The 27359-nt window shown below is 32.6% G+C and overlaps 5 protein-coding genes across 5 annotated transcripts; 3 read left to right on the forward strand and 2 right to left on the reverse strand.

The window, feature by feature from the left end:
- The first annotated feature begins 2194 nt into the window (after positions 1 to 2194).
- Positions 2195 to 10405, forward strand: LOC110639600 (thioredoxin-like 2, chloroplastic). The gene is made up of 4 exons (XM_021790618.2): positions 2195 to 2696; positions 7829 to 8011; positions 9306 to 9470; positions 10032 to 10405. Exons 1-4 carry the CDS (start codon positions 2478 to 2480, stop codon positions 10161 to 10163), a joined length of 699 nt encoding a protein of 232 aa, XP_021646310.2. The 5' UTR covers positions 2195 to 2477; the 3' UTR covers positions 10164 to 10405.
- A 448-nt stretch (positions 10406 to 10853) lies between these two features.
- On the forward strand, positions 10854 to 12190 carry LOC110639599 (uncharacterized protein At4g29660). Its single transcript, XM_021790616.2, has 2 exons — positions 10854 to 11143; positions 11799 to 12190. The coding sequence occupies exons 1-2, from the start codon at positions 10961 to 10963 to the stop codon at positions 11907 to 11909; spliced, it is 294 nt and encodes a 97-aa protein (XP_021646308.2). The 5' UTR covers positions 10854 to 10960; the 3' UTR covers positions 11910 to 12190.
- Positions 12191 to 14128: 1938 nt separating this feature from the next.
- On the forward strand, positions 14129 to 18236 carry LOC110639597 (uncharacterized). The gene is made up of 8 exons (XM_021790611.2): positions 14129 to 14402; positions 15075 to 15142; positions 15630 to 15777; positions 15863 to 15943; positions 16399 to 16485; positions 16612 to 16697; positions 17104 to 17224; positions 17994 to 18236. Exons 1-8 carry the CDS (start codon positions 14163 to 14165, stop codon positions 18069 to 18071), a joined length of 909 nt encoding a protein of 302 aa, XP_021646303.2. The 5' UTR covers positions 14129 to 14162; the 3' UTR covers positions 18072 to 18236.
- A 134-nt stretch (positions 18237 to 18370) lies between these two features.
- Positions 18371 to 20529, reverse strand: LOC110639598 (tetraspanin-2). The gene is made up of 2 exons (XM_058145993.1): positions 19823 to 20529; positions 18371 to 18910 (listed from the first exon to the last, which is right to left on the reverse strand). Exons 1-2 carry the CDS (start codon positions 20318 to 20320, stop codon positions 18599 to 18601), a joined length of 810 nt encoding a protein of 269 aa, XP_058001976.1. The 5' UTR covers positions 20321 to 20529; the 3' UTR covers positions 18371 to 18598.
- A 2543-nt stretch (positions 20530 to 23072) lies between these two features.
- Positions 23073 to 24301, reverse strand: LOC110639602 (1-aminocyclopropane-1-carboxylate oxidase 1). The gene is made up of 3 exons (XM_021790620.2): positions 24151 to 24301; positions 23851 to 24074; positions 23073 to 23771 (listed from the first exon to the last, which is right to left on the reverse strand). Exons 1-3 carry the CDS (start codon positions 24250 to 24252, stop codon positions 23177 to 23179), a joined length of 921 nt encoding a protein of 306 aa, XP_021646312.2. The 5' UTR covers positions 24253 to 24301; the 3' UTR covers positions 23073 to 23176.
- Between the last annotated feature and the right edge of the window lie 3058 nt (positions 24302 to 27359).

Here is a 27359-nt window from a genome sequence, read left to right on the forward strand (position 1 = left end):
TCATGAATGCAAGCAATATTCACCCTTCTCCTTTCCAAGGTATCCACAAGCTCCATTAATTTTCCTGTAAGTGATCCAACATTCCAAGTACCAACCCTGATCCTCCTCCTATCTTGTTACTTCCTAATATTTTCTATTGTTTTCTATGTCTATCTTGTGTTCTGTTCCACTATCTGTTCTACTGTCTATCCTATGAATTAATTTTTTTACCCACACCCGTCCATGATGTGGAAACCCTTGCACATTTAACACCACACTAGGGCACCGACATGACGCGTCGCTTTCGGTGAATACCCTATACCCTTGCATATTTCTCACTACATCCGGATTCCGATGTAGCGCGTCGTTAGTAGAGGGACGCCCCAACGTTTATATCATTTGAATCCATATCATAAGGTGTTACAAAATTTTTACGCTGGTTGTCACCTACGTACCGCAACACTAGGGGTGTGCAGTTTTCGGTTTAAACCGAAAAACCGAACTGAACCGATTAATTCGGTTCAATCGGTTCGGTTTTAAAATTTAATCGGTTCGGTTCGGTTTATAATTTTGATAATTTCGGTTATTTTCATAAAAAAACCGAACCGAATCAAATTATTAATATATATAGGAAATCAAAAAATCGAATCAAATTGAATCGAACCAACCAAATCAAAGAAAAGAACCTAAAGATTTTTTAGTTTTGATTTCTAATTTTTTTTATTTTTATGTTTTTATTATTTAGATTTAATGTTAAAAATATGAAATTTTATAAATTTCAGTTTGATCAGTTTAAAACCGAATCGAACAGAAATTTATCGGTTCGATTCGGTTCGATTTTCTCTTATCAATCGGTTCGGTTCGATTTGTAAAATTTTCGATTTTTAATTTTCGATTTTATCGGTTCGGTTCGGTTCGAAACCGAACCGACCATTTGCACACCCCTACGCAATACTCCTCCTTTATATCTGATTAGATATTTACATAACAAAATTGTGAATAAAGGATATGCAATACGATAAATAAAATAACACAAATAATAATTTTTTTCCTTTACATAATTTAATTCTGCCAATTTTTTTTTTTAAAATTTATTTTAATACTTTTTTTATGTTTTAATTTAACACTTTTATATAATCTAAAACACTTGTAAGTTTCAAATATCTATTTTTTGATAAGTGGATAACACCAACTTGTTTATATTATTTTTGAACAAAACTCTTTTCTATTTTTAATTAGTTTAAACATTGAATTTATTATTTTAATTTTTTAATCTATTTATTTTTTTTTTCATTTAGATAATTGGATAATTTGATATAGATATGAATAATGGATTATAAAATTGCTTGAAATTATAAAAGAAAAAATATTAAAAGTTAGAACAAATAAAATTCCATTAAAGCCATTCCAAAGCCAACGCCAAACCTCAAACAGAACCTAAGGGGGTGTTTGGTTTACCTGTTGGGTTCAGCTGATAGCTGATAGATACCCAAACAGGTAAATTGTGATGTTTGGTAAACTAAAAAAAATAGAGTTGATAGCTGATGGGCAACTGATATGATACCCATCAGCTGCAGTTTGTATCAGCTCTATTTTTTAGAGCTGATAGCTGATATGGTTTTATTTTTTATTTTGACCATATTATTCTTTTTTATTTAACTTGAAAATTAATATTATTAATATTTTTATTTTTTTATTTATAATTTTAATATTTTAATTAATGTATTTCAACTTTGTTAAAATATTTTTTATTAATAATATAAAATATAAAATATTTATTTATATCCAAAAACTTAAAATTAATTATAAATTTTTCTATTAACAATAATAATTATTTTATTATTTTATCTATATTTTTAAAATTATTTAATTATCTTAAAAAAATAATTATTTTCTTATTTTAATAATAAAATAAATGATATAATATAAAAGATTAATAATTATATATATATATTTAAATAATATAATATATTAATTTAATAATTATATATTTAATTTAATAATAAAATAAATAATATAATATAATAAATTTATAATTTTATATTTATTTAAATAATAAAATAAATTATATGATATATAACCTTATTAGTCATTTCACATATTAACAACAACAGCTAAATATAATTTTATCAAACACTTAATATAAAACAGCTATCATCAGCTATCGGTTATCAACTATCAATTGTATCCGACAGGTAATCCAAACATGCCCTAAATATTGGCGCGCAACCGGCCAACCGCTAGAGAAAGAAATAACCACAGCTGCAGTTGAATCAGCGGAAAAACCAATAGTATCTCCTTCGCACGATCTGGTTCACACAAACACGTCGAAGGTAGAGTAGGCCGCGAGGTACTGGTCTTATTCACGCACTCAAAGGGACTCCTTCTGACCTCACTTCCTCTCCTTCCTTTTATGGCATTTCTTCTTTGCTTTTGAGCCCATGTAGTTCAATCTCTTCTGCTACTCTGCGATCCCCCTTCTCTAAATCAATCTCTAAATGGCTGACGTTTTACGAATACCATCTTTTTACTCACCTCGTTTCTCTTCTTCTTTGCTCACCTCCTTCGCCTCTACCTTGAATTCTCTCCAACCTCCTCTCCAACCGCCTCTCCCAGCCAACAATTCAGATAAGAGGATTTACCCTTTGGTATATTCTTCTGCTGGTGGTGTTTCTAGCTTTGCTCCCACGCTCAGGAAGCAATTGCTTTCTTTTAAGGTACCCATTTTGGCCCTCTATTGAGCGCTTTGTTTCTTCAGAATTTGAGTGAAAATTACGAGGACCCTTTTGTTTAAACTGTTAGATTGTTTTGTCAATATCCCATTTTTTTGTGATTCTTTGTGCTGTGAGTGAATTTTTGAATACCCATCTCCTATAATCGTTTTATTTTCATTGTGTTATTGTTCATATTTAGGATTCGTATATTGATGTTTTTTTTATGCTAATCGAGTTTGTTGGATTAGCATGAGACTTTTCCTGCTTTGGTAGTTGAACGCTGCCGATATTTTATCCCTTTTGCGGTAGTTCTTTAACAGTATTTCTGTGGCAAATCAGTGGAAATAATGTGGAATGCTTCAATATTTGCATTGGCTTTGCCTTATACTAAGCAATTTTGTTGGGGCCATTGGACAGGTTTAACCATACAATTTTCCAGATTTACTTGATTCTTATGGATAGGCTTAATATTTGACTCACTTTATTTGGTTTGGCAAAGTCCTTGTCAATTTAGTTAACCTTTTAAGCCGTGACAGTTACTCTTTAGGCCAAATAAATCATTGTCAATTTACTCTTTGACGCAACGTGTGCTTCATTAAACGTTAGTTAGCATGGCGCCTGAAACTCTTTTCTGCATGAAACTCTTCTTCTGCATCCAGCACGGGGCATATAACATTGTACACAACATTCATATTTTCAATCATTTGTCTTCTATTGGTAAAATTAAGATCGTGTCAATATCTCTAATCAATGCAAAGCTTTTTCATACTACCATAGATTTGGAGCTTCAAAATATATAGAGAGAGAGTGAGAGAGTAGTAGAGAGTTTAGCTCTTAGCTATGTAATAGAAATGGACGTCGGTCCATCACGTGTAAGTCATGTGATAGAGATTAAAACCTTTTGATCTAAATTTTCTAATATTCTGACTCTAAAAGTAATTTTCAGGGGTTTAAATGGATCAACTAACTTGACAAGGGCCTATTTGACTCTAAGAGTAATTGTTAGGAGTTTAAATGGATCAACAAAATTGACAAAAGCTTACTTGACTCTAAGAGTAATTGTCAAGGCCTAAAAAGGCTTTTGGCCATTTGGTTTTTATTGTGTCTCGTTGTATCCTTAGGGTGTGTTTGATACGAGGTTAACAAGAGATAATTATTACATTTGTAACTTTTAATCTTAACTTCGCCTAAGTAGTTTGTGCTTAGCCGGTCCCAAGTTCGGATAAAGGAGGAGGGTTGCGGTAAGTGACAACCAGCGTAAAAATTTCGTCACGCCTTATGATATGGATTCAAATGATATGGATTCAAATGATATAAACGTTGGGGCGTCTTCTACTTACGACGCGCTACATCGGAGCCTGGGTGTAGTATACAAGGGTGTAGGGTGTTCACCAAAAGCGATGTGCCATGCCGGCACCCGGGTGTGGTGTTAAATGAGCAAGGGTTCCCATATCATGGACGGATGTGGGTAAAGAAGTTAGTCCATAGGACAGATAGTAGAACAGATAGTGGAACAGAACACAAGATAAGCATAGAGAACAATAGAAGATATCATAGAAGGAGATCAATTAGGAAAGAATAGGATATAAGGAGAATCAGGGTTGGTACTTGGAATGTTGGATCACTTATAGGAAAATTAATGGAACTTGTGGATATCTTGAAAGGAGAAGGGTGAATATTGCTTGCATTCAGGAGACTAAATGGGTAGGAGAGAAAAGCAAGGAAGTGGGTAATTCAGGGTACAAACTGTGTTTTACCATAAAGGAGAGAAACATGAACGGAGTGGGCATAATCATAGACAAGACATTGAAAGATACTGTAATAGCTGTGAAAAGAGTAGGAGATAGAATTATACTAGTAAAGCTAGTACTAGAAGGAGAAATAATAAATATAGTTAGTGCTTATGCCTCACAAATAGGACTAGATAGTGAGAGTGAACAAAGATTTTGGGAAGATTTGGATGATCTAATGCAAAGCATACCAAATGAAGAGAATGTTTTCATCGGTGGAGATTTGAATGGACGTGTAGAAAGTGCTAGGCAAGGTTATGAGAATGTTCATGGAGGTTTGGGTTTTGACAGTCGAAATAAGAAGGGAAAAAGCATCCTGGATTTTGCTATGGCATACGACCTGATACTAGCAAATACCTACCTTATAAAAAGAGAGTGACATTTAGTGACTTTCAAAAGTGGGCAACATAGAAGCCCAATTGATTTCCTCTTGACCAGGAAGACAAATAGAGCTCCATGCAATGATTGTAAGGTCATTCCGGGAAAGGCTTTAACAAGCCAACATTGATTAGTGGTCTTGGATGTCAAGTTTAAGAACAATTCAAGCAAGGGTAGAAGAAATAATGTAGCTCGAACAAAGTGGTAGGAGTTGAAAGAAGTAAAGCAAGTGAAGTTAAAAAATGAGCTTCTAGAGTCCGAAGCATGGAAGTTGGATGTGGAGGTCAATGATATGTGGATACAGATGGCATCAAAGATTAGAGAAATAGCTAGAAAAGTACTTGGAGAGTCTAAAGGATATGGACCACCCTCAAAAGAGAGATGGTAGTGGAATGAAGAAGTACAAAAGGCAGTGAAGAAAAAGAGGGAATGGTATAAGAAATTACCTAAATGTAATAATAATGAGGCATATGAACAGTACAAGATAGCAAAGAAAGAGATAAAACTGCAGTTAGTCAAGCAAGAGTGCAGCCTTTGAAAAGTTGTATGAGAAACTTAGAACTAAAGAAAGGAAGAAAGATATTTATAAATTAGTAAGGAGGAGAGAAAAGAAATGTCAAGATCTCAATCAAGTTAGGTGCATTAAAGATAAAGAAGGAAAAATGTTGGTGAAAGACAAGGACATTAAAGAAAGATAGAGAAATTATTTTGATGATCTTTTTAATAATAGTCAAAATGGTAATAGCGTAAATATAGACTATAGAGCAATAAAAAAGAATGTAAATTATACTAGAAGGATTAAATCTTTAGAAGTAAAGGAAACACTTAAGAGAATGAAAGTAGGTAAAGTCCGTGGACCTGATGGAATACTAATTAAAGTGTGGAAGTATTTGGGAGATGTGGGAGTAGCATGGTTAACTAAATTGTTTAATAAGATTCTAAACTCAAAGAAAATGCCTGATGAATGGAGGAGAAGTATTTTAGTACCATTTTTTAAAAATAAGGAAGACATACAGAGTTGTTCAAACTATACGGGAATTAAACTCATGAGCCATACTATAAAGCTGTGGGAGAGAGTTGTGGAACATCGACTACGTCATGACACTTCTATCTCTCCCAATTAATTTGGCTTCATGCCTGGTCGTTCAACAATGGAAGCGATCTTTCTCATTAGAAGCTTGATGGAGAAATATAGAGATGTGAAGAAAGATCTACACATGATTTTTATCGATTTGGAGAAGACTTCTTATAGTGTTCTAAGAGATGTCTTATGGAAAGTGTTAGAACAAAAGAGAGTATCTTTAGGTACATACAAGTGTTAAAAGATATGTATGAAGGAGCAACTACTATTGTGCGCACAGTGGGAGGGGACACAAGTGATTTTCCTATCTCAGTTGGATTACACCAAGGTTCGGCTGTAAGCCCTTACCTTTTTATATTAGTTTTAGATGAATTGACGAAACATATACAAGAGAGTATCCCTTGGTGCATGATGTCTGCGGATGATATAGTTCTGATAAATGAGACGCGAGAAAGAGTCAATAGAAAGCTAGAGCTTTGGAGAAGTACTTTAGAGTCAAAGGGTTTTAAGTTAAGTAGAACGAAAACAGAATACATGCATTGCAAGTTCAGTGAAGGCCGAATTGGTGATAGGGAAGGAGTTAGTTTGGATGGAGTGGTATTGTCCCAAAATAATCACTTTAAGTATCTCGGCTCAGTCTTTCAAGTAGATGGGGGATGTGAAGAGGATGTTAGTCATAGGATTAAAGCCGGATAGTTGAAGTGGAGATGTGCCACGGCAGTTTTATGTGATCGCAAGATTCCCAATAAGTTGAAAAGGAAATTTTACCGTACAATCATACGACCGGCCATGTTATATGGTAGTGAGTGTTGGGCATTAAAAGAGTCGTATGTGTCTAAGATAAGAGTTGCGGAGATGAGAATGTTAAGGTGGATGAGTGGCCATACTAGACTAGATAAAGTCCGTAACAAGAGTATTAGAGAAAAGGTAGGAGTGGTGTCAATTGAGGATAAGTTGAGAGAAGAGAGATTGAGGTGGTTTGGTCATGTGAAATATAGACATACGGAGGCTCCAATTAGACAAGTAGAGCATATTAGGTTAGATGATAGAAAAAAATGAAGGGGTAGACCTAAACTGACCTGGAGGAGAGTAGTACAACATGACCTAGAAGCATTATATATTTCCGAGAATTTAATCCAAAATCGTTTAGAGTGGAGAAAGAAAATCTATATAGCCGACCCCAAATTTTTGGGATAAAGGCTTAGTTGAGTTGAGTTGAGTTGAGTTGAGTTGTAACTTTTAATTTTCATTAATATTGTTTGAATATCTAAAAAGACTAGATTAACTTTTCACCTTATTAATATTTATGAATGCTAACCTTGGGGACTAAGTTAGTAATTACCTCTTTAAAGGTTAAAACTTATAAGGTAATATTTAATCATAATTTTGTAATCTTCTACCAAAATATCCTTAAAGCAAGTTGTATGTCTGTATACACACGTGCTTCGGAAAGTAAGACTTATGGCTCAATAAGTATGATTTCTTCATGTCAAATTCTTTAGTTTGGATTATTTTTGCTTATAACAAATCATTATTTATAACTATTCATGAAAATGAAATGCATTTGCTTTTGTCTAGAATCATAATTTGTACTTTTAGGTATTTCATTGTTTTAATCTTTTGGTTTCTTATTGGTGAATATTTCAATGAAGTTCTTTTGTTGATCCTTTAGATGGTCAGAACAAAGTTTGAGACAATAATTTTTTTCATATGCATAAATTGTACTTTAGTATTATTGTTGCTTTCTCAAAGGTTACTTGAATTGCTTGATATTATTTAAAATTATTTTTTTTTATTATGTTTTGCTTCTTGGCCTATAAATTTATGTTGGTTGATTTCCCTGTGGGCCATAGCTAATAATCCTTAAACTTCAATACTTTATGCAGGTGCATGCAACCATTGCTGAAACTGACCAGCCAAAATGGTGGGAAAAGAATGTAGGACCAAATATGATTGACATTCATTCTACACAAGAATTTTTGGGTGCCTTAAGTCAAGCAGGAGACAGATTAGTTATTGTTGAATTTTATGGAACTTGGTGTGCTTCTTGCAGGGCATTATTTCCCAAGGTAATTATGCTTTGTTACTTGACATTTCATTCTTTATTTTTTCTACTTTTTCATTTTTTTTATTGTATTTCATGCATTAACTTTGACCCAAAAAAAAAAATAATAAAAAAGAGCTTTGCTTTATGTTTTTAATAAAGTCTTCTGTGGTATTTCTTCCAAAACCCCACTCCTAGGGAGGGAAAAAGCACCTGAGTTCACCTTAATTAGCCCCTCGTGGGATCTAGTTAGTCATTGCCACATGGTGTCGTATTATGTAACAAGGACATCACAGTAATAGAAGTCACTGACACTTCTATCTCTGTGCTGACCAGCTTTTAGAGCTCATTTTGTTTTGAGAATGCCTTGCTGCAGGCCAACAATGCTATTAGCCTGCTTGTGATTTAGGTTATTATAAACTTAAAGTATACAATCCTGCTAGTGCTTCATATCTAGAATTATACAGAATCCAGTCAGCAAGAAAGACACCACTTCTCATTCCTCTTTAAATATGCAATGATGTACAGTTATGTGAATTGCTGAGTTTTTGCTGAAATTTTGTATAACATTATCCACATTAAATTACTTGATGAGAGATGAATCCACAACTTAATCACAGACTACTCCAGGGTGGATAAAACAGAGATTATGAGGTTTTGTTAATGGTGATTCTGTATGCGAATTCATCCCTTGTGAGTAAGTACCTTAAAGTAAATTAGAATATTTGTTCTATCCACATGGATGTACACTATCTAAGGAGCAGTTGCAGGATATATTTGAAAATTCTAAATGTGATGATGATAGCCACTGCATTGTCCCTTTTTTTTTTTCTGTTTTATTCTTCTTTGACAACCTTTGATTAGAAATAATATTATAAAGCACTGGATCACCAATTCTTTAGACCTTTGTTTATTTCCATTGCTGATTTTTTTTTATTGAAATTGATTGGGTGGTTTTGAATGGATTAGAAAGGCATATTTGGTGTTCTTTCTATTATATGATTATAGCATGCAAATAAGCTCAGAGAGTTAATGTTAATGTGAAACAGAATGAGTGTGGTTCAGGATATCATGGACTGATCTTGTTTATACATTTTATTGTTCATATTGGCATGATATTAATGCATGATGTTGTAATGGACATCACCCCACTCCTGGCTGGGCCCTTTTTTGGTGGTGGGTGGGTGTTTCCAGAAACCTGAAAAGGAAGTGCTATTTGTCAAGAGAAAAGAGAAATGTAAGAAAACAGTTAAATGTTGTACTGCTTGAAAGTTTTCCTAGTGTCTCTTGCTGATTTTTTCTTGTGATGGGTTGGACAGCTCTGCAGGACAGCTGAAGAACATCCTGATATTTTATTCCTCAAAGTGAATTTTGATGAAAACAAGCCCATGTGCAAAAGTTTGAATGTTAAAGTGCTTCCTTACTTCCACTTCTATCGTGGTGCTCTTGGACAATTGGAATCCTTTTCATGTTCGCTCGCTAAGGTTGGCATTTTCTGCTGCTATTTTTTTTTCAAACATTTGATATTCATCTTCATTTGTCAATTCTCAAAACCTGTTTCTAAACCGTAAAAGCAACACTTCTCCATGTATATTGGTTTTGGGAGAAAAAAAAATATATATCACCATCAGAAAATGCAAAATCTTTTCCCTTTCTCCTGTATTGATTGCTTCGCCTTGAAGTGGGGGAGGTGTGAAATCCAGTTTGTTGAGATTGAATTGATTGTCAGAATCTGTGTATTTATCTCACAACCCCTAATTAAATTGAAAATTTGAAACGCTCGCGCTAATGCAAGCTCTGATAGCTGCAATTGAAAGGAGTATTAAAACCCATGCAATCAAGAAAGGATTTTGCAATAGCATTTTTTTTTTAATTATTTTTTTGAGAAATTTGTCGTGGCGTAAGGTTTGAGTGCATTTCAATTAATTGACAACTATTAAAACCTTTAGACAGTTGAGGCGTACAGTTAGATAAGATGATCAATTTCTGTTTGCTACTGATATTGACTGCTATTTACATGTGGTTCTTGTCCAAACTATCTGCAGTTTCAAAAAATAAAAGATGCCATTGCAATGCATAGCACAGCCCAATGCAGCAATGATCCACCGAAAGGAGTTGGAGAACTTACTCTTGAATCTGTGTCAACTCCAACAGACAAGTCAGCAGGATCAGCATGAACATATTACTCTTGATTTAAGCATTTGTCTATATAACATGAGTCATGCTGTATGTTGGTTGCCTAATGAAACTCAGTTGTTAGGTATCCACTGCTATTCTGTATATTTTCACTCTTTTTTAGAAGAATCTAAGCAAAAGTTGTCATCCTACTTTCATTCTTTGTCATTCTTCTTCGGCCGGTGATGTTGTAACTTAAAAAACTCCAGTGGAAATGAAATTTCACGTCCTCATTGCTTTTGTACTGGCATGTTATGTTTGACAAAGTTTATCACAACTAGTTCAAGTTATCTCTATGAGGTTTCTCTTTCTTTTTCTCGGACTCGGATCGGTTATGTTTTGTTAAATTCCGTGATCAAGTGAGGAAGAAAAGAAAAAATATTTAAAATAATATGAAAAAAATAATATTAAAATTTTTCAATATTAACAGAATTTATGATGAATAATATTTAAAAATTAATTTAATTTATACCTATTAAAAAATATCAGTATTATCATAATAATTTATTTTATAAAATTCTATTGGAAAATATTAACACTATATTTATAAACATTACATTATAATTTAATGAAACATTTTAATTTAAAATTTTATTATTATATGTTAAAAATTTTTTAATAATAAATTAAAATTAATAAATAAAATGAAAATTAACTATTGATATTAAATATATTTAAGTTCATAAATTAAATTTATGAAAGTTAAAATAGTCAATATTGGCTGAGTTATCCTTTAACCTTGCAAACAGTGAATTCCCAATTCGCGGATGAGCAGGAAGAGCTAGCAGAGGGAGCAGAAATGGCGAGCTATCTATGGAGAAAATACGCGGACTATCTATACACCAAGTGGGAAAGAACGATTCTTTGGGATATGATAGAGCCATACAAGAAACCCAAATCGTTTACTCCTCTGGTCACTATTTATGTAGCCGCTTTCTACACCGGGGTCATTGGCGCTGCCATCACTGAGCAACTCTACAAGGTAACACTCCCGTCACTATTTTCCCATCAGCTTTTTCGTTAGTTTTTACTATGTTTCAATTCTGGCTTTGGCTGTTAGAATTATTTGCTTAGTATTACATCCTGGGGTTCTTCGTGGACAAGCTGGTAGATAAGGATATAGCTAAATTTGTTTTATGGGTTTTTATCAATTTTTTATGCTATGGTTGTTAAGAACTCCAATGGCTGTTGTTTGTTTCCGTGATAGAAGATTAACATGTTTCATCTTGAATTATAAGAAGCTCAGTCTTAAAAATCTGCCCCTGCTTCCAAAATATTGCGTGTAGGTTCTAAAAGGAAGGAAGAAAAAAAGCCCTAGTTCTGTGAGCTTTGCTAAAACCACCAAAGCTTGTTGGCTGATCATTTTTTCTCTTTGAGTTATGAATGTCTTGTTCTTAATCATCATAGTTTATTTTTTCTCACTCATGGATTTTATTGGGTTTTTGTGAGCCCTCATCAACCACCTTTTCTTATCTGTCTACACATTGGATGCAAACATCATTTCTATCACATAATCCAACTAAATGGGATTGTCTTAATTTTGGTGGTCTAAAAGTCATTTGAATTCTTGTGTTCCTTGTTTGGGGCTGCAAGTTTCTGGGATCTAAGTGAAGAATTGTTCTTGCGGTATTGAGCAGGAGAAGTACTGGGAAGATCATCCAGGTGAAGCAGTTCCTCTCATGAAGCCAAAGTTCTACTCTGGTCCTTGGAAGGTGCTTAGAGGAGAGGTTCTGCCACCCAATCAGTGAAAACCGCTGCAATCATTTTACTTTTTTCTGGAGTTCCTTCCATTTTCTCCCCCTTTTTGTTCTATCGTGCAGGTGGCACAGGTTTGATAGATTTTATCAATTAAGTATACCATTGCTTGAAAAAATAATTAGAACAACCTTGTCATGGTGATGGTGCTTTTGGTTGCCCAGTGCATAATTGAACAAGAAGCTTGTTTAGCCCCCTTTGATATGTTTGTATTTGGAAAACCGTGGTGTTTTCATTAACCAAAAATATATCACTTTGCATCACAGATATCAAATCATGACATCCATTAAAATCCCTGCACAACGCCTGTTCCCTGTTTTTCTGTTTTTTCAGATGTAGAATGAAGAGAGTGCTTTAATATTTTACCTTTTAGATAGCGAGATCCATGAGATTAGTTGGGGTTTTTATTTTGATATGTTCAGGGTTGAACGTTCTTTCTTTTATATGTTCACTCGTGTAATTGTTAAGAAATTGCATAATCATCATCCTATGTTCTGAAATTTGGCAGTTTGGTATCGCCTAACTTGTTTAACATTCCGATTCAGTCATTTATCTCAAAGGGAAACATTCTCTTTGTGAAAATGATTTTTACTAGGAAACGATTGTATAAATTAGAGATCTTTGTTAGTTTTGTTTGTTTGTCTCAATAAGAAACAGAATCTTGTGCTTCTAATACACTATAAAGGCATTTTACTCCATCATCATCCTGTATCTATGAGTGACATTCTGCTGTAAATTTCATTATTTCACTCTCTTTCGTTACCTTTAAAGAACCGTTATGTCCACTCTCTTCTCCCACCTCATTGGCGTTTCCTCAGGTCTTCTTTTTCCCCTATCTGTATCTTATAGCTTATCAGGAAATGCCAACATATGGAACAATACCAGCTGAATTGCACGAATTGGTAAACAGAATCGAGCTTTGGCACAGTAAGACCATGGTGGGAAATGATCTAGTTATCATCTTTCAACATTCCTGCTACATTTAGTGAATCTGTTGAACAAACGTGACATTCTTTTGCTATAACAACGTAATTATCAAACAGTTCATCCTGTTCCTCACCTTGCTATGGCACCCTGTCCCTGTTTCACTGATCACGTTCATAATCATGATGGCTGCATGGCTGTTACTTTATTTTCTACGCGATGATCTCCTGGTGGTTCTTGGCATTGTAGCCCATGATGAAATCGTGATGATAATCTTGTTAATGGCTAAAAATGTAACAGATAAAATCATTGTTGCCTTCTTCTTAGGGTGGTGGTTATTCTGGTTTACTGGGCATTTAAAAATACTGATGATTTCATATTTGTGCAAGATGAAGAAGGGTTTGGATCTTCATCGGTTGGCAGATCACAAATTAGAGATAATGGGGACACACTGGCTTTTAAAAATGCTGTGTCTTCTTCATTCTTCATCTGCCACACTGATCGGGCTTGAGTTGTTATTGAAACTGCTTTTAAAATTTTTTTTAAATATTTTAGTTAAAAAATATTAAAAAATAATTTAAAATTAAATTTAATAAATTTTAAAATAATTTTTTCAATTATTTTTTCAATAATATCTACAATTATGCTTTTTCGTTCAAGTAGTTTTATCTCTCTAATTTTAATACTAAATAGACATTTAAAAGTTGAAATTTAAATAATATATAATATTATTTGATATTTTAATAAAAAATAATATTTAGTATTTAGTACATATTATTAATAAATATAGAGCGATATATGTTTTTAAAATAAATAAATAAATAAATAGAGAGCAATATATAGGTAAATATTAACATTATTGATATGATTAAAGTAATAGTAGGTATTTATATGTATATAAAACTATTTTTATTTAAAATAAATATATATAAAAATTAAATCTTAAGTATAAAAATTAGTAATTTATAATAGTAAATAATATTATTATATATATAGTTTTTAAATTTTAATGATATAATAATGTGTTTAATATTTAAATATATATTTTGTATATAATTAATAATTTAATAGTAGATAGATATAGTTAAATAATTAATAAAAATATAATTAATATTTATATATTTTTAAATTTTAACAAGAGAAAGTCGCCACCGCCACGCAAACGGCTCGTGCTTCACAAAAGCAAAACCGAGTGGCGAATGCGAGCCATACAAACGGTGTCATCTGAAAGCGAGAGAACCATAACCCATTCTCCCATTATATATATATATATATATATATATATATATATATATATATATAATGCGAGTGAAATATCGAAGATGGCCAATCTTATATGTCTCAAACTGCAGCCGAGGCTACCTATTCTTGCTACTGTTTATCCTTCTTTCTCTCGTCTCACCGCAAAAGCAAATAGGAAATGGAACAGTGGATTTAGAGTACCTCGTAGGAGGGCACTTGGACTGGGAGCTTCAATTTGGTTACAGTTTATGAGTAAGGCTTCTGCTGGTGGAAGCAAATATTTCATTGCTTCTGCAAGGCAAAAGGGTGTTGTTGAAGAGGTGAGTTTTCAGCCTTATTTATGCCTTCATATTCATTTACGATTCTTTTCTTGAATTTGGTTTCTGGGTTTTCTTGGACTTTGAATTTTTTAATGCGATGGGGTTTAAGGATTTTGATTGATTGTGTTGTTTTAGCTTGTGGATTGCTCCAATTTCGAGTTTTTTTCATAATGGGTAGAAGCCAAGGTTTCCAGTGGTTGTTTACAATCTCCAATTACCTTAAGTGGAATAACTAGTCAATCTGTGGTTGGTTTGATTCTAACTTCCAAGGAATTTGATAGATTGAGTGATTGGATAGCGATCTTCAGGTTAATCCATAACTCTATTGTACTTCCTTTTCTTTTAGTTGAAAAATATATTTCCATTCTGTCGGAAATTTTGATCAAATGCGGCTAGAAAGCTGTTTTGCAAATATGCAAAGAAACTGATTTTATCACTCCTTCAATATGGAAAAGATACTATAAGCAGCTAACAGGAAGAACTTGTTTGTAAAAGAACCTGCTTTGTTTACTGTATATCCTGGAGTATTTTCCCTTTAATTGATTTCATGTTTACTCTGGATTCCTGATCTTCTTTAGAAATTGTGATGAATCCCGTTTCTTACTTAAAAATGTGCTTATTTTGGATGCTAAATGTCATTTTCAATTTTCTATCTTTCCTTCAACTTCATAGGCGTTGAAGAATGTTGAATGGCCAGAGCAGTTTCCCTTCAAGGAGGAGGATTTCCAGCGGTTTGATGAGTAAATGCTCTATTCTACATTTTATGTTTTCATTAAATTCTATGTTCATTATATTTTCCTTTAGGTTTTTTCTTGGCCTATGACTTTGTTGTATACATGGATGCCTTTAGTTCACGACCGTCTACTGAAAGTTGATGTGCATTGTTTTCACTGAATTGTTATGGTTAAAAGAAGCAAATTTAGGACAATCTTGGGTTAGGTTGATTACAATTGCTTCACTTAAAGAATTATCAGTTTTGTCCCTTCAGCTTCCCATGCTATAATTTATCCTCGAGGGGAATATATTGTTGCATATGTTATGGCATAATCTGTTAAAATCAGACTTAATGGTGCAGTTGAACTGAGTAGAGTTTGTTTTAGCTAACTGTTGTTTAGTTTCTCCAACTCCAAGCAGCTTCAATCTGTTTGATTTTCAATCACCCTATATTCATCTTGAGAACTGATTTTGTAATTTTTAAATCTAAAATTCAAAAATTGACAATTTAAGGTCACCAGACTCATTGTTCTATGAAGCTCCTCGATTTGTGACGCACATTGATGACCCAGCCATTGCTGCACTGACAAAGTACTACTCAGAGGTTTTCCCCCCCAGCAATACTCCAGGAGTTAGCATTTTGGACATGTGTAGCAGTTGGGTAAGACTTTTCTAATTTGTTTCCTGCCTCATTATTTGTTGAATATTTGTGTTAACAGAGTCAAGTTCCTGGCATTTATATGTAGGTCAGTCATTTTCCACAAGGATACAAGCAAGATAGAATAGTTGGACTGGGCATGAACGAAGATGAACTCAAGCAGAATCCAGTAAGATCCGATTCTTGTACGTTTTTAGTTATTTTCTTAGCCAATTATTTTTAAACAATGACCTTAAAATATACTTTCCAAGACTGCAAATTGTTGCCAGTTACTGCATATTTTTGCTATTACAGTAGAATATGATAACTGTTGATTAAGGATCTTATTGCATAATTGCAACTGGTTTTATGAGCATTATAAAAATGATTCCCATATTATTTTTTTTTCACCCTGTTGAGGGCTTATGACTTCAACAATGGAGTCCTAGTCCTTTATATTGTGATGTTATGTGCTGACAATGAGAGAAAGAATATAGTAATTGAAAAGTCATCTTTTTTTTTCTTTTCTTTTTTTACTTTTCTGCCCAGAGTGGTAGTCGCTACTCAACAAATTCTCATTGCATCTTTACGTATGATATTTCTATTGATCAAAACAATATGTTGATTGAGTTATTTTTCCTATAGGTTCTGACTGAGTACATAGTTCAAGACTTAAATTTGAATCCTGAACTTCCATTTGAAGATAATTCCTTTGATGTCATAACTAATGTGGTATGTGCATTTTTTTCCCCACTCTTGGATATTTGATTGTTGTTTATAAAAATTAAGATTTGAATATAAGTATAGTGCAGCATGGTTAGACTTCCCCTTTTTCACTCTTTCTGAAACTTTTTGCAGGTCAGTGTGGATTACCTAACAAAGCCTCTTGATATTTTCAAGGAGATGCGCCGGATACTTAAGCCTGGCGGGCAGGCTATAATGAGGTGAGAACTGAGAACTTTTGTCCACTTGCAATTTATTAGAAGAAATTATTTTTCATTGCCAACCTCTTGTCATCTGTTTAATGTATGGTTGTTTCCATGAAGCAATTCCTTGACCTTTCAAAAGATTTCAACAAAAATATTTAGTTATCATTTTCAAAATGCTTAAAACAGAATTCGAACCACACAAATGTCAATCAAACAAAGTAAAAAAGAACTACACTATAGCTTGTAGGGCATTTTTTGGTTATTAGAAGAGGAATGTGGAGTTGAGAATTCAGGTTTGGTTGAATTGAGGAACACTAAATGCAGAAATTATATTGAACTCATTCTCCTCCTCAGATACCTCCTACCCCCAACTCCCCTTATCCTACCATTTCTAACTTGGGGAATTGCCTTTGTATGTCAGCTTTTCTAATCGTTGCTTTTGGACAAAAGCAATCTCTATATGGACATCAACTGGAGATGCTGACCACGCTTTGATTGTTGGATCATATTTCCATTATGCTGGAGGATTTGAACCTCCTCAGGTAAGCAATTTCCTTTTTTGGTTTTATTTTAAGGAAAGAAAGAAAACCTGAACTTAAAAAATTTTTGCAATTCTACCCTAAAGTTAAAACAAAATTACCAATTAGACTCTATATTTTTTATATTTGTCCAATTACATTCTACCATCAACAAGGCCATTAATGAGCTAATCGAAACGCCACTTCAAACATCCTTCACCCACTAATTAACCCAACTAAGCCTAGTTAAGTCTAATTAATTGAAATAATAAAAAATAAAATGATTGGAAGATCAGTCCAAAGGAAGAGGTGGAAGAGATGGGAGAGCAGGAAGGGATGCATTTGGTGAAGAGCTTGACCAGGCCAACATATGCAGTCAGATATTAGTCCTCACCCAGCATGCAACTCAAAATGTTGCCAATTGATGTAAAAAACAAACTGTTTTTTTTTTTATTTGTAAATTGAGAATTTGGACATTTAATTAGACTTAATTAGGGCTTAAATTGAGTTAATTGGAGTGAAAGACGACTCACATGGCATTTTTGTTAAGTCATTGTAATTAGACAAATATAAAGAACACAGAGTTTAATTGATAATTTTTTTAGTTTAGGATAGAATTGCAAAAATTTTAGAAGTTTAAGATTTTTTTTCGGTAATTTCCACTTTATTTAATGAAAGCGTTCTTTTTCTGTGAGAGTGTCATGAGGAGCAATCCTTTTTTGGTTCTTTCCATGGTGTATCCTTATGTTGGTGGTACTGTGGAGTTGCCTGACTTATTTGCATCTGCCTACAGGCTGTGGACATATCTCCCAACCCTGGACGATCTGATCCCATGTACATTGTTTACTCTAGAAAGGCATCTACAGCTTAAGCTCAAGCGGACGGGTTGACTATCAATGCCCTAAATTTTGTGGGTATCTATCTATGTTTTTTCCATTATTGTAGACAATAAATCATGTGAAATTAATTTACAACCATAAGATATTAATAGCTTTTAGAAGATTTGGAAAATGAAAAGGTACTGCTTTGCAGGCCAGTGATGTCGGTGCCTTTATTTCATAAACACCGTGTGCATGTGTAAAGACACTGACAACAAACAAATGGACAGATATAAAAACATAAATGTTGATTCCAAGATGCTGCCACAACCATTGAAATAGAAGAATCCAATTCTCGTGAAAAGCTGATAATTGAGATTCCAATTCTATTATCATTTTCACAAGTAATCAAAAACTGGTTCCCCAACGAGTGTTCACTGTCAGTCCATACAATTCTAGATAACAAGGATATATACACTAATGACACAGACACAGACACGTACACAACAGGATAAATATCAAAGAGAGCAAGACAACCACAGACCCAACAATGCGAGGAATGGGGGTGTTTTTGGCAAGATCAAGCCCAACCCTGCTTGTATCTGCGAAAAAGGTCTTCTGTTTGAGCATTCTTGAAGGCGCTGCAGGCAATTAGATAGACCCATATAAGGACAACAACTGCCACAATGAGAATAATATTGGCTTTCCTCCATTCTTTCCTAAGATTCCCTAACAAACCAGCTTTGCAAGAATTACAATTGTAGCAGAGCTGGCTCTGGTCATTGTTCCACAAGTAGCAGTCTGGATCTGATGTTGGGTTTGCTGGGTTTAACCACAGTGTTGGGTTCACATAATTGTAGCCACAAACTGTTGGGGGCTTACAACACCCTGACTGTAACATAAAGTTTACAGCAAATAAATTAAAACAAGAACAAGGAAGAAAAAGGGAAAACAAAAGCAAAGCAAAGAAAGCATCCCACCACCAAACTGTCTCACCAGACACTAATACTTGACACAGCTGGCAACCATACAAGGCCATAATGTCCATTTTTATCTTCTGCAATAAGGACAAACCTTGCAAAGGATTACTTTACTTGATCTAAATTCCATGAGTTGGTAGGTAATCTAAAGGCACAAACTTTCTTGGGTTCATTTCCAAGAACCGTTTTCGTTATCATTAGAGCATCAAGAATGCCCCACGCAGCATGGCCTGTCACTGTTTCTTTCTAATACATCATTAATTTATCAAGTCACGCTGATTATGATTAAAGATCTGAAAATTTTAAAAGTTCCTTATCTAGTTATATGGACCACACAGCACAGATCCAATTTAAGCGTAATTCAACAATCATAATCCCAAAATGGGCCCACTAATTGTTTTTTAAGGGAAAAATGGGTCCTGACTTGAACCGCCTTGCACCTTCCCACCTAGCTAGCTCTGTCCTATCACACCAGCAGCTTCGTGTAACAACCACCCTAATAAGGCTTAAACTCTTTCCCCATCTCAAAGAAAAGCACAGGGGGAAGAGAATTGGCTAACAATTAATGAACCTCAAATGTGAGAGTTTAACCAAAGAATAAAAACACAGAAAAAAGTTGCTCAAACTTCTAACTTTTAGATTCAATTCCCATGAAATTGTGCCCATTTTCAAGTTTCATCTAAGTGGGAGTGTGGGATATTTGAATGAGCATAAAATCTATCTTGAATACGAAATGGATTTTGTATCCTTATAGTGAAGTTCAGAAAGGATGGCAAGAAATCTTAGATTTGAATTGGTAAATTGAAGAAAGAAAAACAAGTTACCTGAAGAGGGGATATATGGGACATGAAGAACTGATCAGCAGTGAGATAATTCTGACTCAGCTTAGAACAAACATCACTCTCTGCCAGACAATTCCTAATCTTGACCCAATTCTTAGAATTCACCACATGATTTCTGAGCCAAGAAGAGAATCCTTCAAGCCTATACTCTTTATAACCCCTTCCAGGGACATCATACCCACCATCTGCGCGCGTGACAACAAAAGCGAAAACCAGAAGGATCAAGAGAAGTCCGATGAGAATGGCCATGCAGCAGAGGTAAAATGCGAGGAGTGTTTCCTTATACCAGTAAGCACCAACAAAGCCTGCAAGGGAGACAAGGAGAACGAGGATTCCAAGCAGGACGACAGGCCAACGGAAGTAGTGGATGCACTCGTTGTCGGGTTTGGAGGCAAGCCAGATACCAGAGGCAATTATGGGAATTGAGCAGAGGAAGGCTACAAAGTTTAGAACTGCTGTGATGTTATTGGCTACTCCCATGGTGGATGAAGAGAGAAATCGAGTAGAGTAACTGAGTCTTGAGCTCTAGGACTCGGACCACAACAAGAAGAAGTGTTTCAACTTGGGTGAAAGAAAGATAGGAACCAAGAAAGGCATGTGGCATGCGTTGAGAGTTGTGGCTGAGGATTTGTTTGGAGAGTTTCTTGACTATATTATTACCTTCTTGTTGACTTTCTTTGTATCATCCCATTCCCATCCATTCTTATTAACAAATTTTCCCACTTTCATTATTATAAAAGAAATCATCCCTTCTTCCTTAATAAATTTCACATTTACCAAGACATTAATTTAATTCCATCTTATATAAATTGATTCCTTTTATGATGTCATAAAGTGAAATTTAAAGAAATAATTTTATTCGTTTTTAATTGTAATTTGCATTTCAATTTTCAACTTTGCAAGGTTTAGAGAATGGAGAATTTATTTAGAAGATTTATAAAATAAGTTGATTAAATTAATTTATAAATTAAATTTATATATTTATTTATAATATTTTTAAATTTATAAGTATAATATTTTTATTTAATTTTTAAAATTTTATCTTATATTTTATTTAATATTTTTTAATTATTTTAATAATAAATATATTTATAAATTATTTTTAAATATATTAATTATTTATTAATCACATATAATTATTTTAATTAAGTATATAATTATTTAAAATTTTTAAATTTTTATAAATTTAAATTAATTAATTTATATTTATTTTATAAATGACTTAATTAAAATAAAATTTATGTAAAATTCAATAATAATAATAATAATTACTCTAAAAATAATAATAAAAAGAGGACAATAATTATATTTCAGCTTGCGGGTGTGACGGTAAGCGCGTGACCCGAGGCTTCCACCGCAGCAATGCTATGTGGCGGTGGCCGTCCACGTCTCGACCTTGAAAGTGACGCGTTTCGTCATAAAAAAGCTATAAAGCCATATCCCACTCGAATCCCCAAGACCAAAAGTGGAGGAGCTGGGCAATAATTCTACTTTTAATTTAAAATAATTATATTTTTTAAATTTTATTTTATTAATAAAATATTACAAATGAAGATATTACGTGGTTAATTGAAAAATAATTATTTATTTTAAAAATAAATAGTTATATATTTTTTAATTGTAATACTTTATTATAATATATAATATTTAAAATTAAATATAAAATTTTCTTAAATATAAATTATTTATAAAAATATAAATAATTATTTATTGAACAATTTAAAATATATTTTTAAATAAAAAATAATTATTCATTAATACTATTAATAAATATAAATAATAATTTATATAAAATAAAAAATAAATCAAAATATAATTTTTTAAAGATATTTATAAATTATAACTTTAGATGATAATTATTAAAATAAATTATATTAAATTATTCTTTTATAATTTTTAAAAAATTACTGAAAGATTTATTGAGAATGTCACTTTAAATAAAATTATTCTTTTAAAAAACTATGTACCATAATATGAAAATTTTTAAAAATTTAGGAATGTATATTATTTATTTGTTAATTATTTTGTAAATTAAAAATATATTATTGTCTAATTAATCATATTTTTATATTTTATATTTAAGAATAAATAATTATTTATATAAATACATCATTTCTTAATCAATAAAAATTAAATAATGTAATTATTTTAAATTAAAATAAAAAATAATTAAATTAATAATAAATTTAAATAAAAAGATTATTTTAAATCAAAATTTTAAAGAATTAAATAAACTTATGTAATTCCCAATTAGTCCCAGCTTCTTCTCTTCTTATGTCCAATTAGGCCCAGCCGAGCTTCTCTTCAAATTCCCTAAGTCCCAAACAAAGCCCATTCTTCTTCTTCTTCTTCAGTAGCCAAACATTTTCCCGCTTCTTTATTGGAGCTATTTACCCGATTCTTCTTCACTTCTGGTTCGTCAATGGCCACTGATACTGGGTGGGTTCACCTCCAGATCTGTGCTGTTCGACGGCTGTAATGGGCTCGTCTCCCCTTCTTCTTCTTATTATTGTTATTACTATTGTTATTCTCCATTTCTGGTTCTTCAATGGCTGCTGTTAATGGGTGGGTTTACCTCCATATCCGTGTTGTGCGACGGCTGTAATAGGCTTGCATGCCGTGTTGTGCTATGAACATCGATGGGCGACGGCTGTGCTTGTGGAATCTCCTGTGGCTTACCATTAAGATTGATTCAGTTTTGCGATTGTTTGTGAATTGTGACTTTGTGTAGTTGCTGATTGTTAATGAAACTGGTTGAAATTTGTCCTGGTTGCTGTCTACTGAAAAAACCGATGAATTGGTTGAAAACTTGAAATTAGCTGCAGAGTGACTCAAATGGATGAACCAAATCGAATAAATAAAATCGATTGATTCAGTTTCAATTTTTATTCAATTTAGTTCCATTTATATAATTTTATATTTCAAATTTTCGATTTTGCATATTGAGTTTGGAACTGAATCGACTATTGCGCCCCTCTATTTGAAGTTTCTGAAGTCTCATAAGGTCTTATTGGCAGATGCAGTTGAGCAGACCATACCCTCTCTTTTTATTATCGAAGCAGACCATCGGGTAAGATTCAGAACCACTAGACTGATTGTAAACTAATTAACATCGGGTAAATGTTTTTGCTGATATAATAGCTGTATCTGATGTTTTTTGTCATTTTATTTTTAATGATGCTACCAAAAATGAATTAGAAGACAATAAGGAAGAATTATTGGAGCTTGAGAATCCAACTAAAATTGGCAATTAGAGTAAAATTGCCATTTCTTATGTAGAAATACTATTACAGAATGGCAGAGAACCCCTGTATAGGAGTACTAGTTATTGTACTTTTAGACATAGAGACCGTTGTGCCCATTGGCCATTTTCTTCATGGATTCGAATCTGGGGCCCTTATCCATGAACTTTGTGGTGGAATAAAGCTTTAGGTAATCTTGAAAACTGTAGCTGTTAGGGTACAAAAGTTTGGGTGCTGGAGAAATAATGGCATCGCCTGCAGGATTGTAGAAGGTGGCAATGGAGAGTCTACTTCCATTCTTGTCAGCCATGACACGGTGCAAAGCACTTTTATACCTTCCATTGCTCAACACTTCCAGTTGATCACCAGTATTGATGAAAATTCTGTTGTTCTTGGATGGTGGGATCTCTACCCATTCTCCATCCTTGAAGAATTCAAGACCTGGGACTTGATCATCTTGGAGCAAAAGTATGATCCCCCCAGCATCTGTGTGCTCTCTAAGTCCTCTCACAAGCTCTGGCTGAGGACATTGTGGGTACTTGGCCACTTTTGTTCCCACAGAAGGACCTCTACCTCCTTTGAATGCGTCCTTTATATGATCTTTCTCCAAACCAAGGTTCTCAGATATGAGCTCAGAAATCTTCTCTGCTAGCTTTATCAGTCGAGTTATGTACTCATCCATTGATTTGCTGAATGTATAAGTTATTTATGAGTCAACGTAGTATAATAAGGTAAAAGTTTAAGTAGTTTCAGCATCCCATGACTTACCAAAAATCCTGTGGCAGGTTTGGGATTTCATTGATGTTGGACTTTGGACGGTGCCAAATGAAGTAAGTGCTCTCCCAGTCTATATCAGATGTATTATCACCATTATTCAAGCTTTTAGCTAGTGCTGATTCATAGAAGCTTTCCTTCAAGTTTACTTCATAGTGAGAATTCACCAACTGCTTTACTTTCTCCATCAATTCCTTATCAATTCCATGGTTCTCAACCTGCATACATTCAGTAATATTAGAATAAATAAAGCATTAATTTGATTTTATATAAAGAGACTCTCATTATTTGTACCTGAAAGAAACCCCATTTCTCACAAGCTTCATGCAGAAGTCCCATCATTTTGCTCCTGTTCTCACCATTGAATTCACTAAAATCAATCACTGGTATCTCCATCTTCTCCTTCTCTTCTTTCTAGTTTAGATTGTAAAAAATAGGCAAGTTAGAGAAGTATATATAGGCTTAAGACCTGAGGGCATAATGGGGATCTGATAATCTGTTAATTAATATTGTATTAATCAGTGTAATAGTTAGTTAAGTTGTAAGTTAACCATAGTTTGAAATGGTTGGAAACTGTGAAGATTATTAAACGCATTATGTTCAATTCATGATAACTACCATGTGATGTTGTTCATTTTTAACTTATTTCTGATGATCTAAACGAGTCAATAAGATGACTTGCAAACCAAGCGTTAGACTTTCCAAATAGGGTCGATCCGGCCCCTTGTAATTCTCACCTTCTAATCATTATTAGTTTGGGCAAATCTGTGGGCAATGGAGGCATTATTGATCTCAAAACAGCCAAAGGGAAACCGTGGGATGGGATCCCACAAAGGCTACCAGTGGGCGATTTTCCCTGGAAATTAAATTGTTCCACTGAGATATTGGTAGTGGTCTGCGTCTGCTTCATCTTTGTCCATTATTGGCTGCTTGTCCTATGTTAGTTATCGAAAATGAATTTTCCGATCCAAAGTTGATTCTTTTTCCAAATGAAGAAGTTTGTATTCTTGCTGCTTGGGTTTCTTGCAACTTTTGATCCTAGATTGCTGTCTTTTAAAGGATTTCTGAAGGACACAAACTAGTATAGAAAGTAGAAACAAACTGAGCAATCATGTGATTTATCAATTTTTTTTATTGCTCTGGACAGGGATATGCCGTATTTGTTTTATACTTCTTGTTTAATGTTGGCAATTTTGAATATAAATCTGAACAAGTTTCATTATGTTCCATTTTAGAAATATTTTTTTATTAATTTATTTTAATTAAATTGAAAATTATGTCAAATAATCGACTTATGATTACCAATTTAATTTTTAATTCCAATTATCACTTTACTCTTAGATATCTCTACCTCTAATGCGCTTTATCCTCCGTTTGAATCATTATAATTTGCCTTGTTTTCATAATGTATGGTATGGCTTTTCTCTTTATTTTTGAAGATTGTTGGTTTCATCATTTTACCACAGATTTTCAAATTACCAATTTGATGGGTTGGGATGATTTAAAAATTTTATATTCTCATTTTATTCTTGTACAATTTATATACTTACATTCTACATTATTAGTATTTTTTCATTAATTAAAATAAATTAACATATATTTAGAAGGTATATCTAATAATTAAGTAAAAAATAAAATGAGTATTTAACTATTTTTATAATAATATTATTTAGAAATTAATATTTTATTTAAATAATTATCTTTAAATTATTTATATATTTAAAATTATAAAAAATATTTTAATAATTTTTATATTTATTTTATCATATCATATTATTTAATAAAATAAAAAAATATTATTAAATTATCTTATAGTATATTATCTTTTCAAATATATTAACAATAAAAATTATATAATATAATATAATATAATATAGTAATTAACTATGCTGTACTCAATTAAAATAAAGTGTTAATATTTTTTTCCGAAAAATATAATTCATTACTAATTCCCAATAAGATAAAAAGAATATTGCAAGGTTGAATTGAGTAAACGGATTACGGTACACGCAGGAATTTTCTAGCTAAGCAATACGCCAGCTGAGTTTCTTATCCTATTGACATATTAAAGGGTCACAGAATCTGAAGTATCGGACAACGTAATCTTCAGTTCAAAAAAGGCGTTGTCAATAACTTAGACTTTACCTTGTAGGAGAAAAAGCAAGGTTACCTTTAAAATCCTTCATGCGATATGAACTTTTTGTCATTAGAATATTAATTTATAATTGAGTTTCCGAGATATAATTTTAATTTAACTTTTTATTTTTAAGAAAAAATAAATTAATCTCAAAATATTTTTTTAATAAATAAATCATTTAATTATAAATTATCTTTAGTGGATTGAAAGCTTTAATAATTTATTTTGTTACATTTTACTTTTTGTAATAGTTTAGTTTATACAATTTTAATATTTATAATAATTTAGTTATTTAGATTTGTATTGACCATTTTAATTTATGGTAAATTAATGATGAATTTTAACAGAATGACTATTTTATTAATTGAAACATTCATCTAATTCATCAATTAACTTATTTTTCATTAAAAATAAATAAATTAAATTATAATTTTGTTATATTAAAAAATTAAATTATAGAATACCCTAAAATATTAAATATATCTTTAGCTTGGGAAAGGGAAGAAGATAATTGAATATAAAAAAATTGAATTGGGTTTTAGATTTTTAACATTATTAAATAAAAACTCATTAATTAATGTCATCTTTTAGTTTGATTATCATTTTCTAATTATGAATACATCATACATGAGTTTGGATGCAAAAGTCAACTGCTAATCTCTCTTTTTCTGTGTGCTCAAATGTTTGTATATCTTTCTTTTGCCGGAAAATGGCTGAGCAGCTGAGGAACTCTAACCAACCAAATACAGAATTCTTATATCTTCACTCAACTACCCTTCCCATAGTCGAGCCATTATGAAAAATAATGCATAGTATAAAGCTTAATTTATCAATTTTAATTGCTCATTGGACAATGTCTCCTTTATTAATTAATGATGATGTTTGCTGTGATTCTCTGGATTCGTTAATGTTGCTATGATTCTTTGGATCTATGAATGATGAATATCAGATGCCTAGATTGTCAAAAATCAAAGAACAATGCGAGTCTCGGAGGCTATCTGATAGTCACTCTGATATCTAATAGTCACTCTGATGTTCAAGTCAGTAATGGGGTTTATCGATAATGACAAGGAAACAAAATTAATCAAATAGCGTATAAACGTATGCAGGTACAACTTTGAAACCTATTTATGCAGAGTCAGAAGCAATCAATGTAAATCACAGTTAAATCTTTTGTCAATTCCTTATTTGTATGTAGTGGCATGCACCTTCATTAGTGTGCTTGATTTCAATCGTATGTTTTGGAGCTACATTATTCCTTATCATTCCGATCTCATATCAAGAGAGCTAATCTCCCTTGTTACTGATTTACCACATTTCGATCTCATGGATATTGAAGATGATCTAGGCCTCCAACCCATCCTAT

The sequence above is a fragment of the Hevea brasiliensis genome, chromosome 4 (genome assembly GCF_030052815.1).
Source record: "Hevea brasiliensis isolate MT/VB/25A 57/8 chromosome 4, ASM3005281v1, whole genome shotgun sequence".
In the NCBI taxonomy this organism is placed as follows: domain Eukaryota; kingdom Viridiplantae; phylum Streptophyta; class Magnoliopsida; order Malpighiales; family Euphorbiaceae; genus Hevea; species Hevea brasiliensis.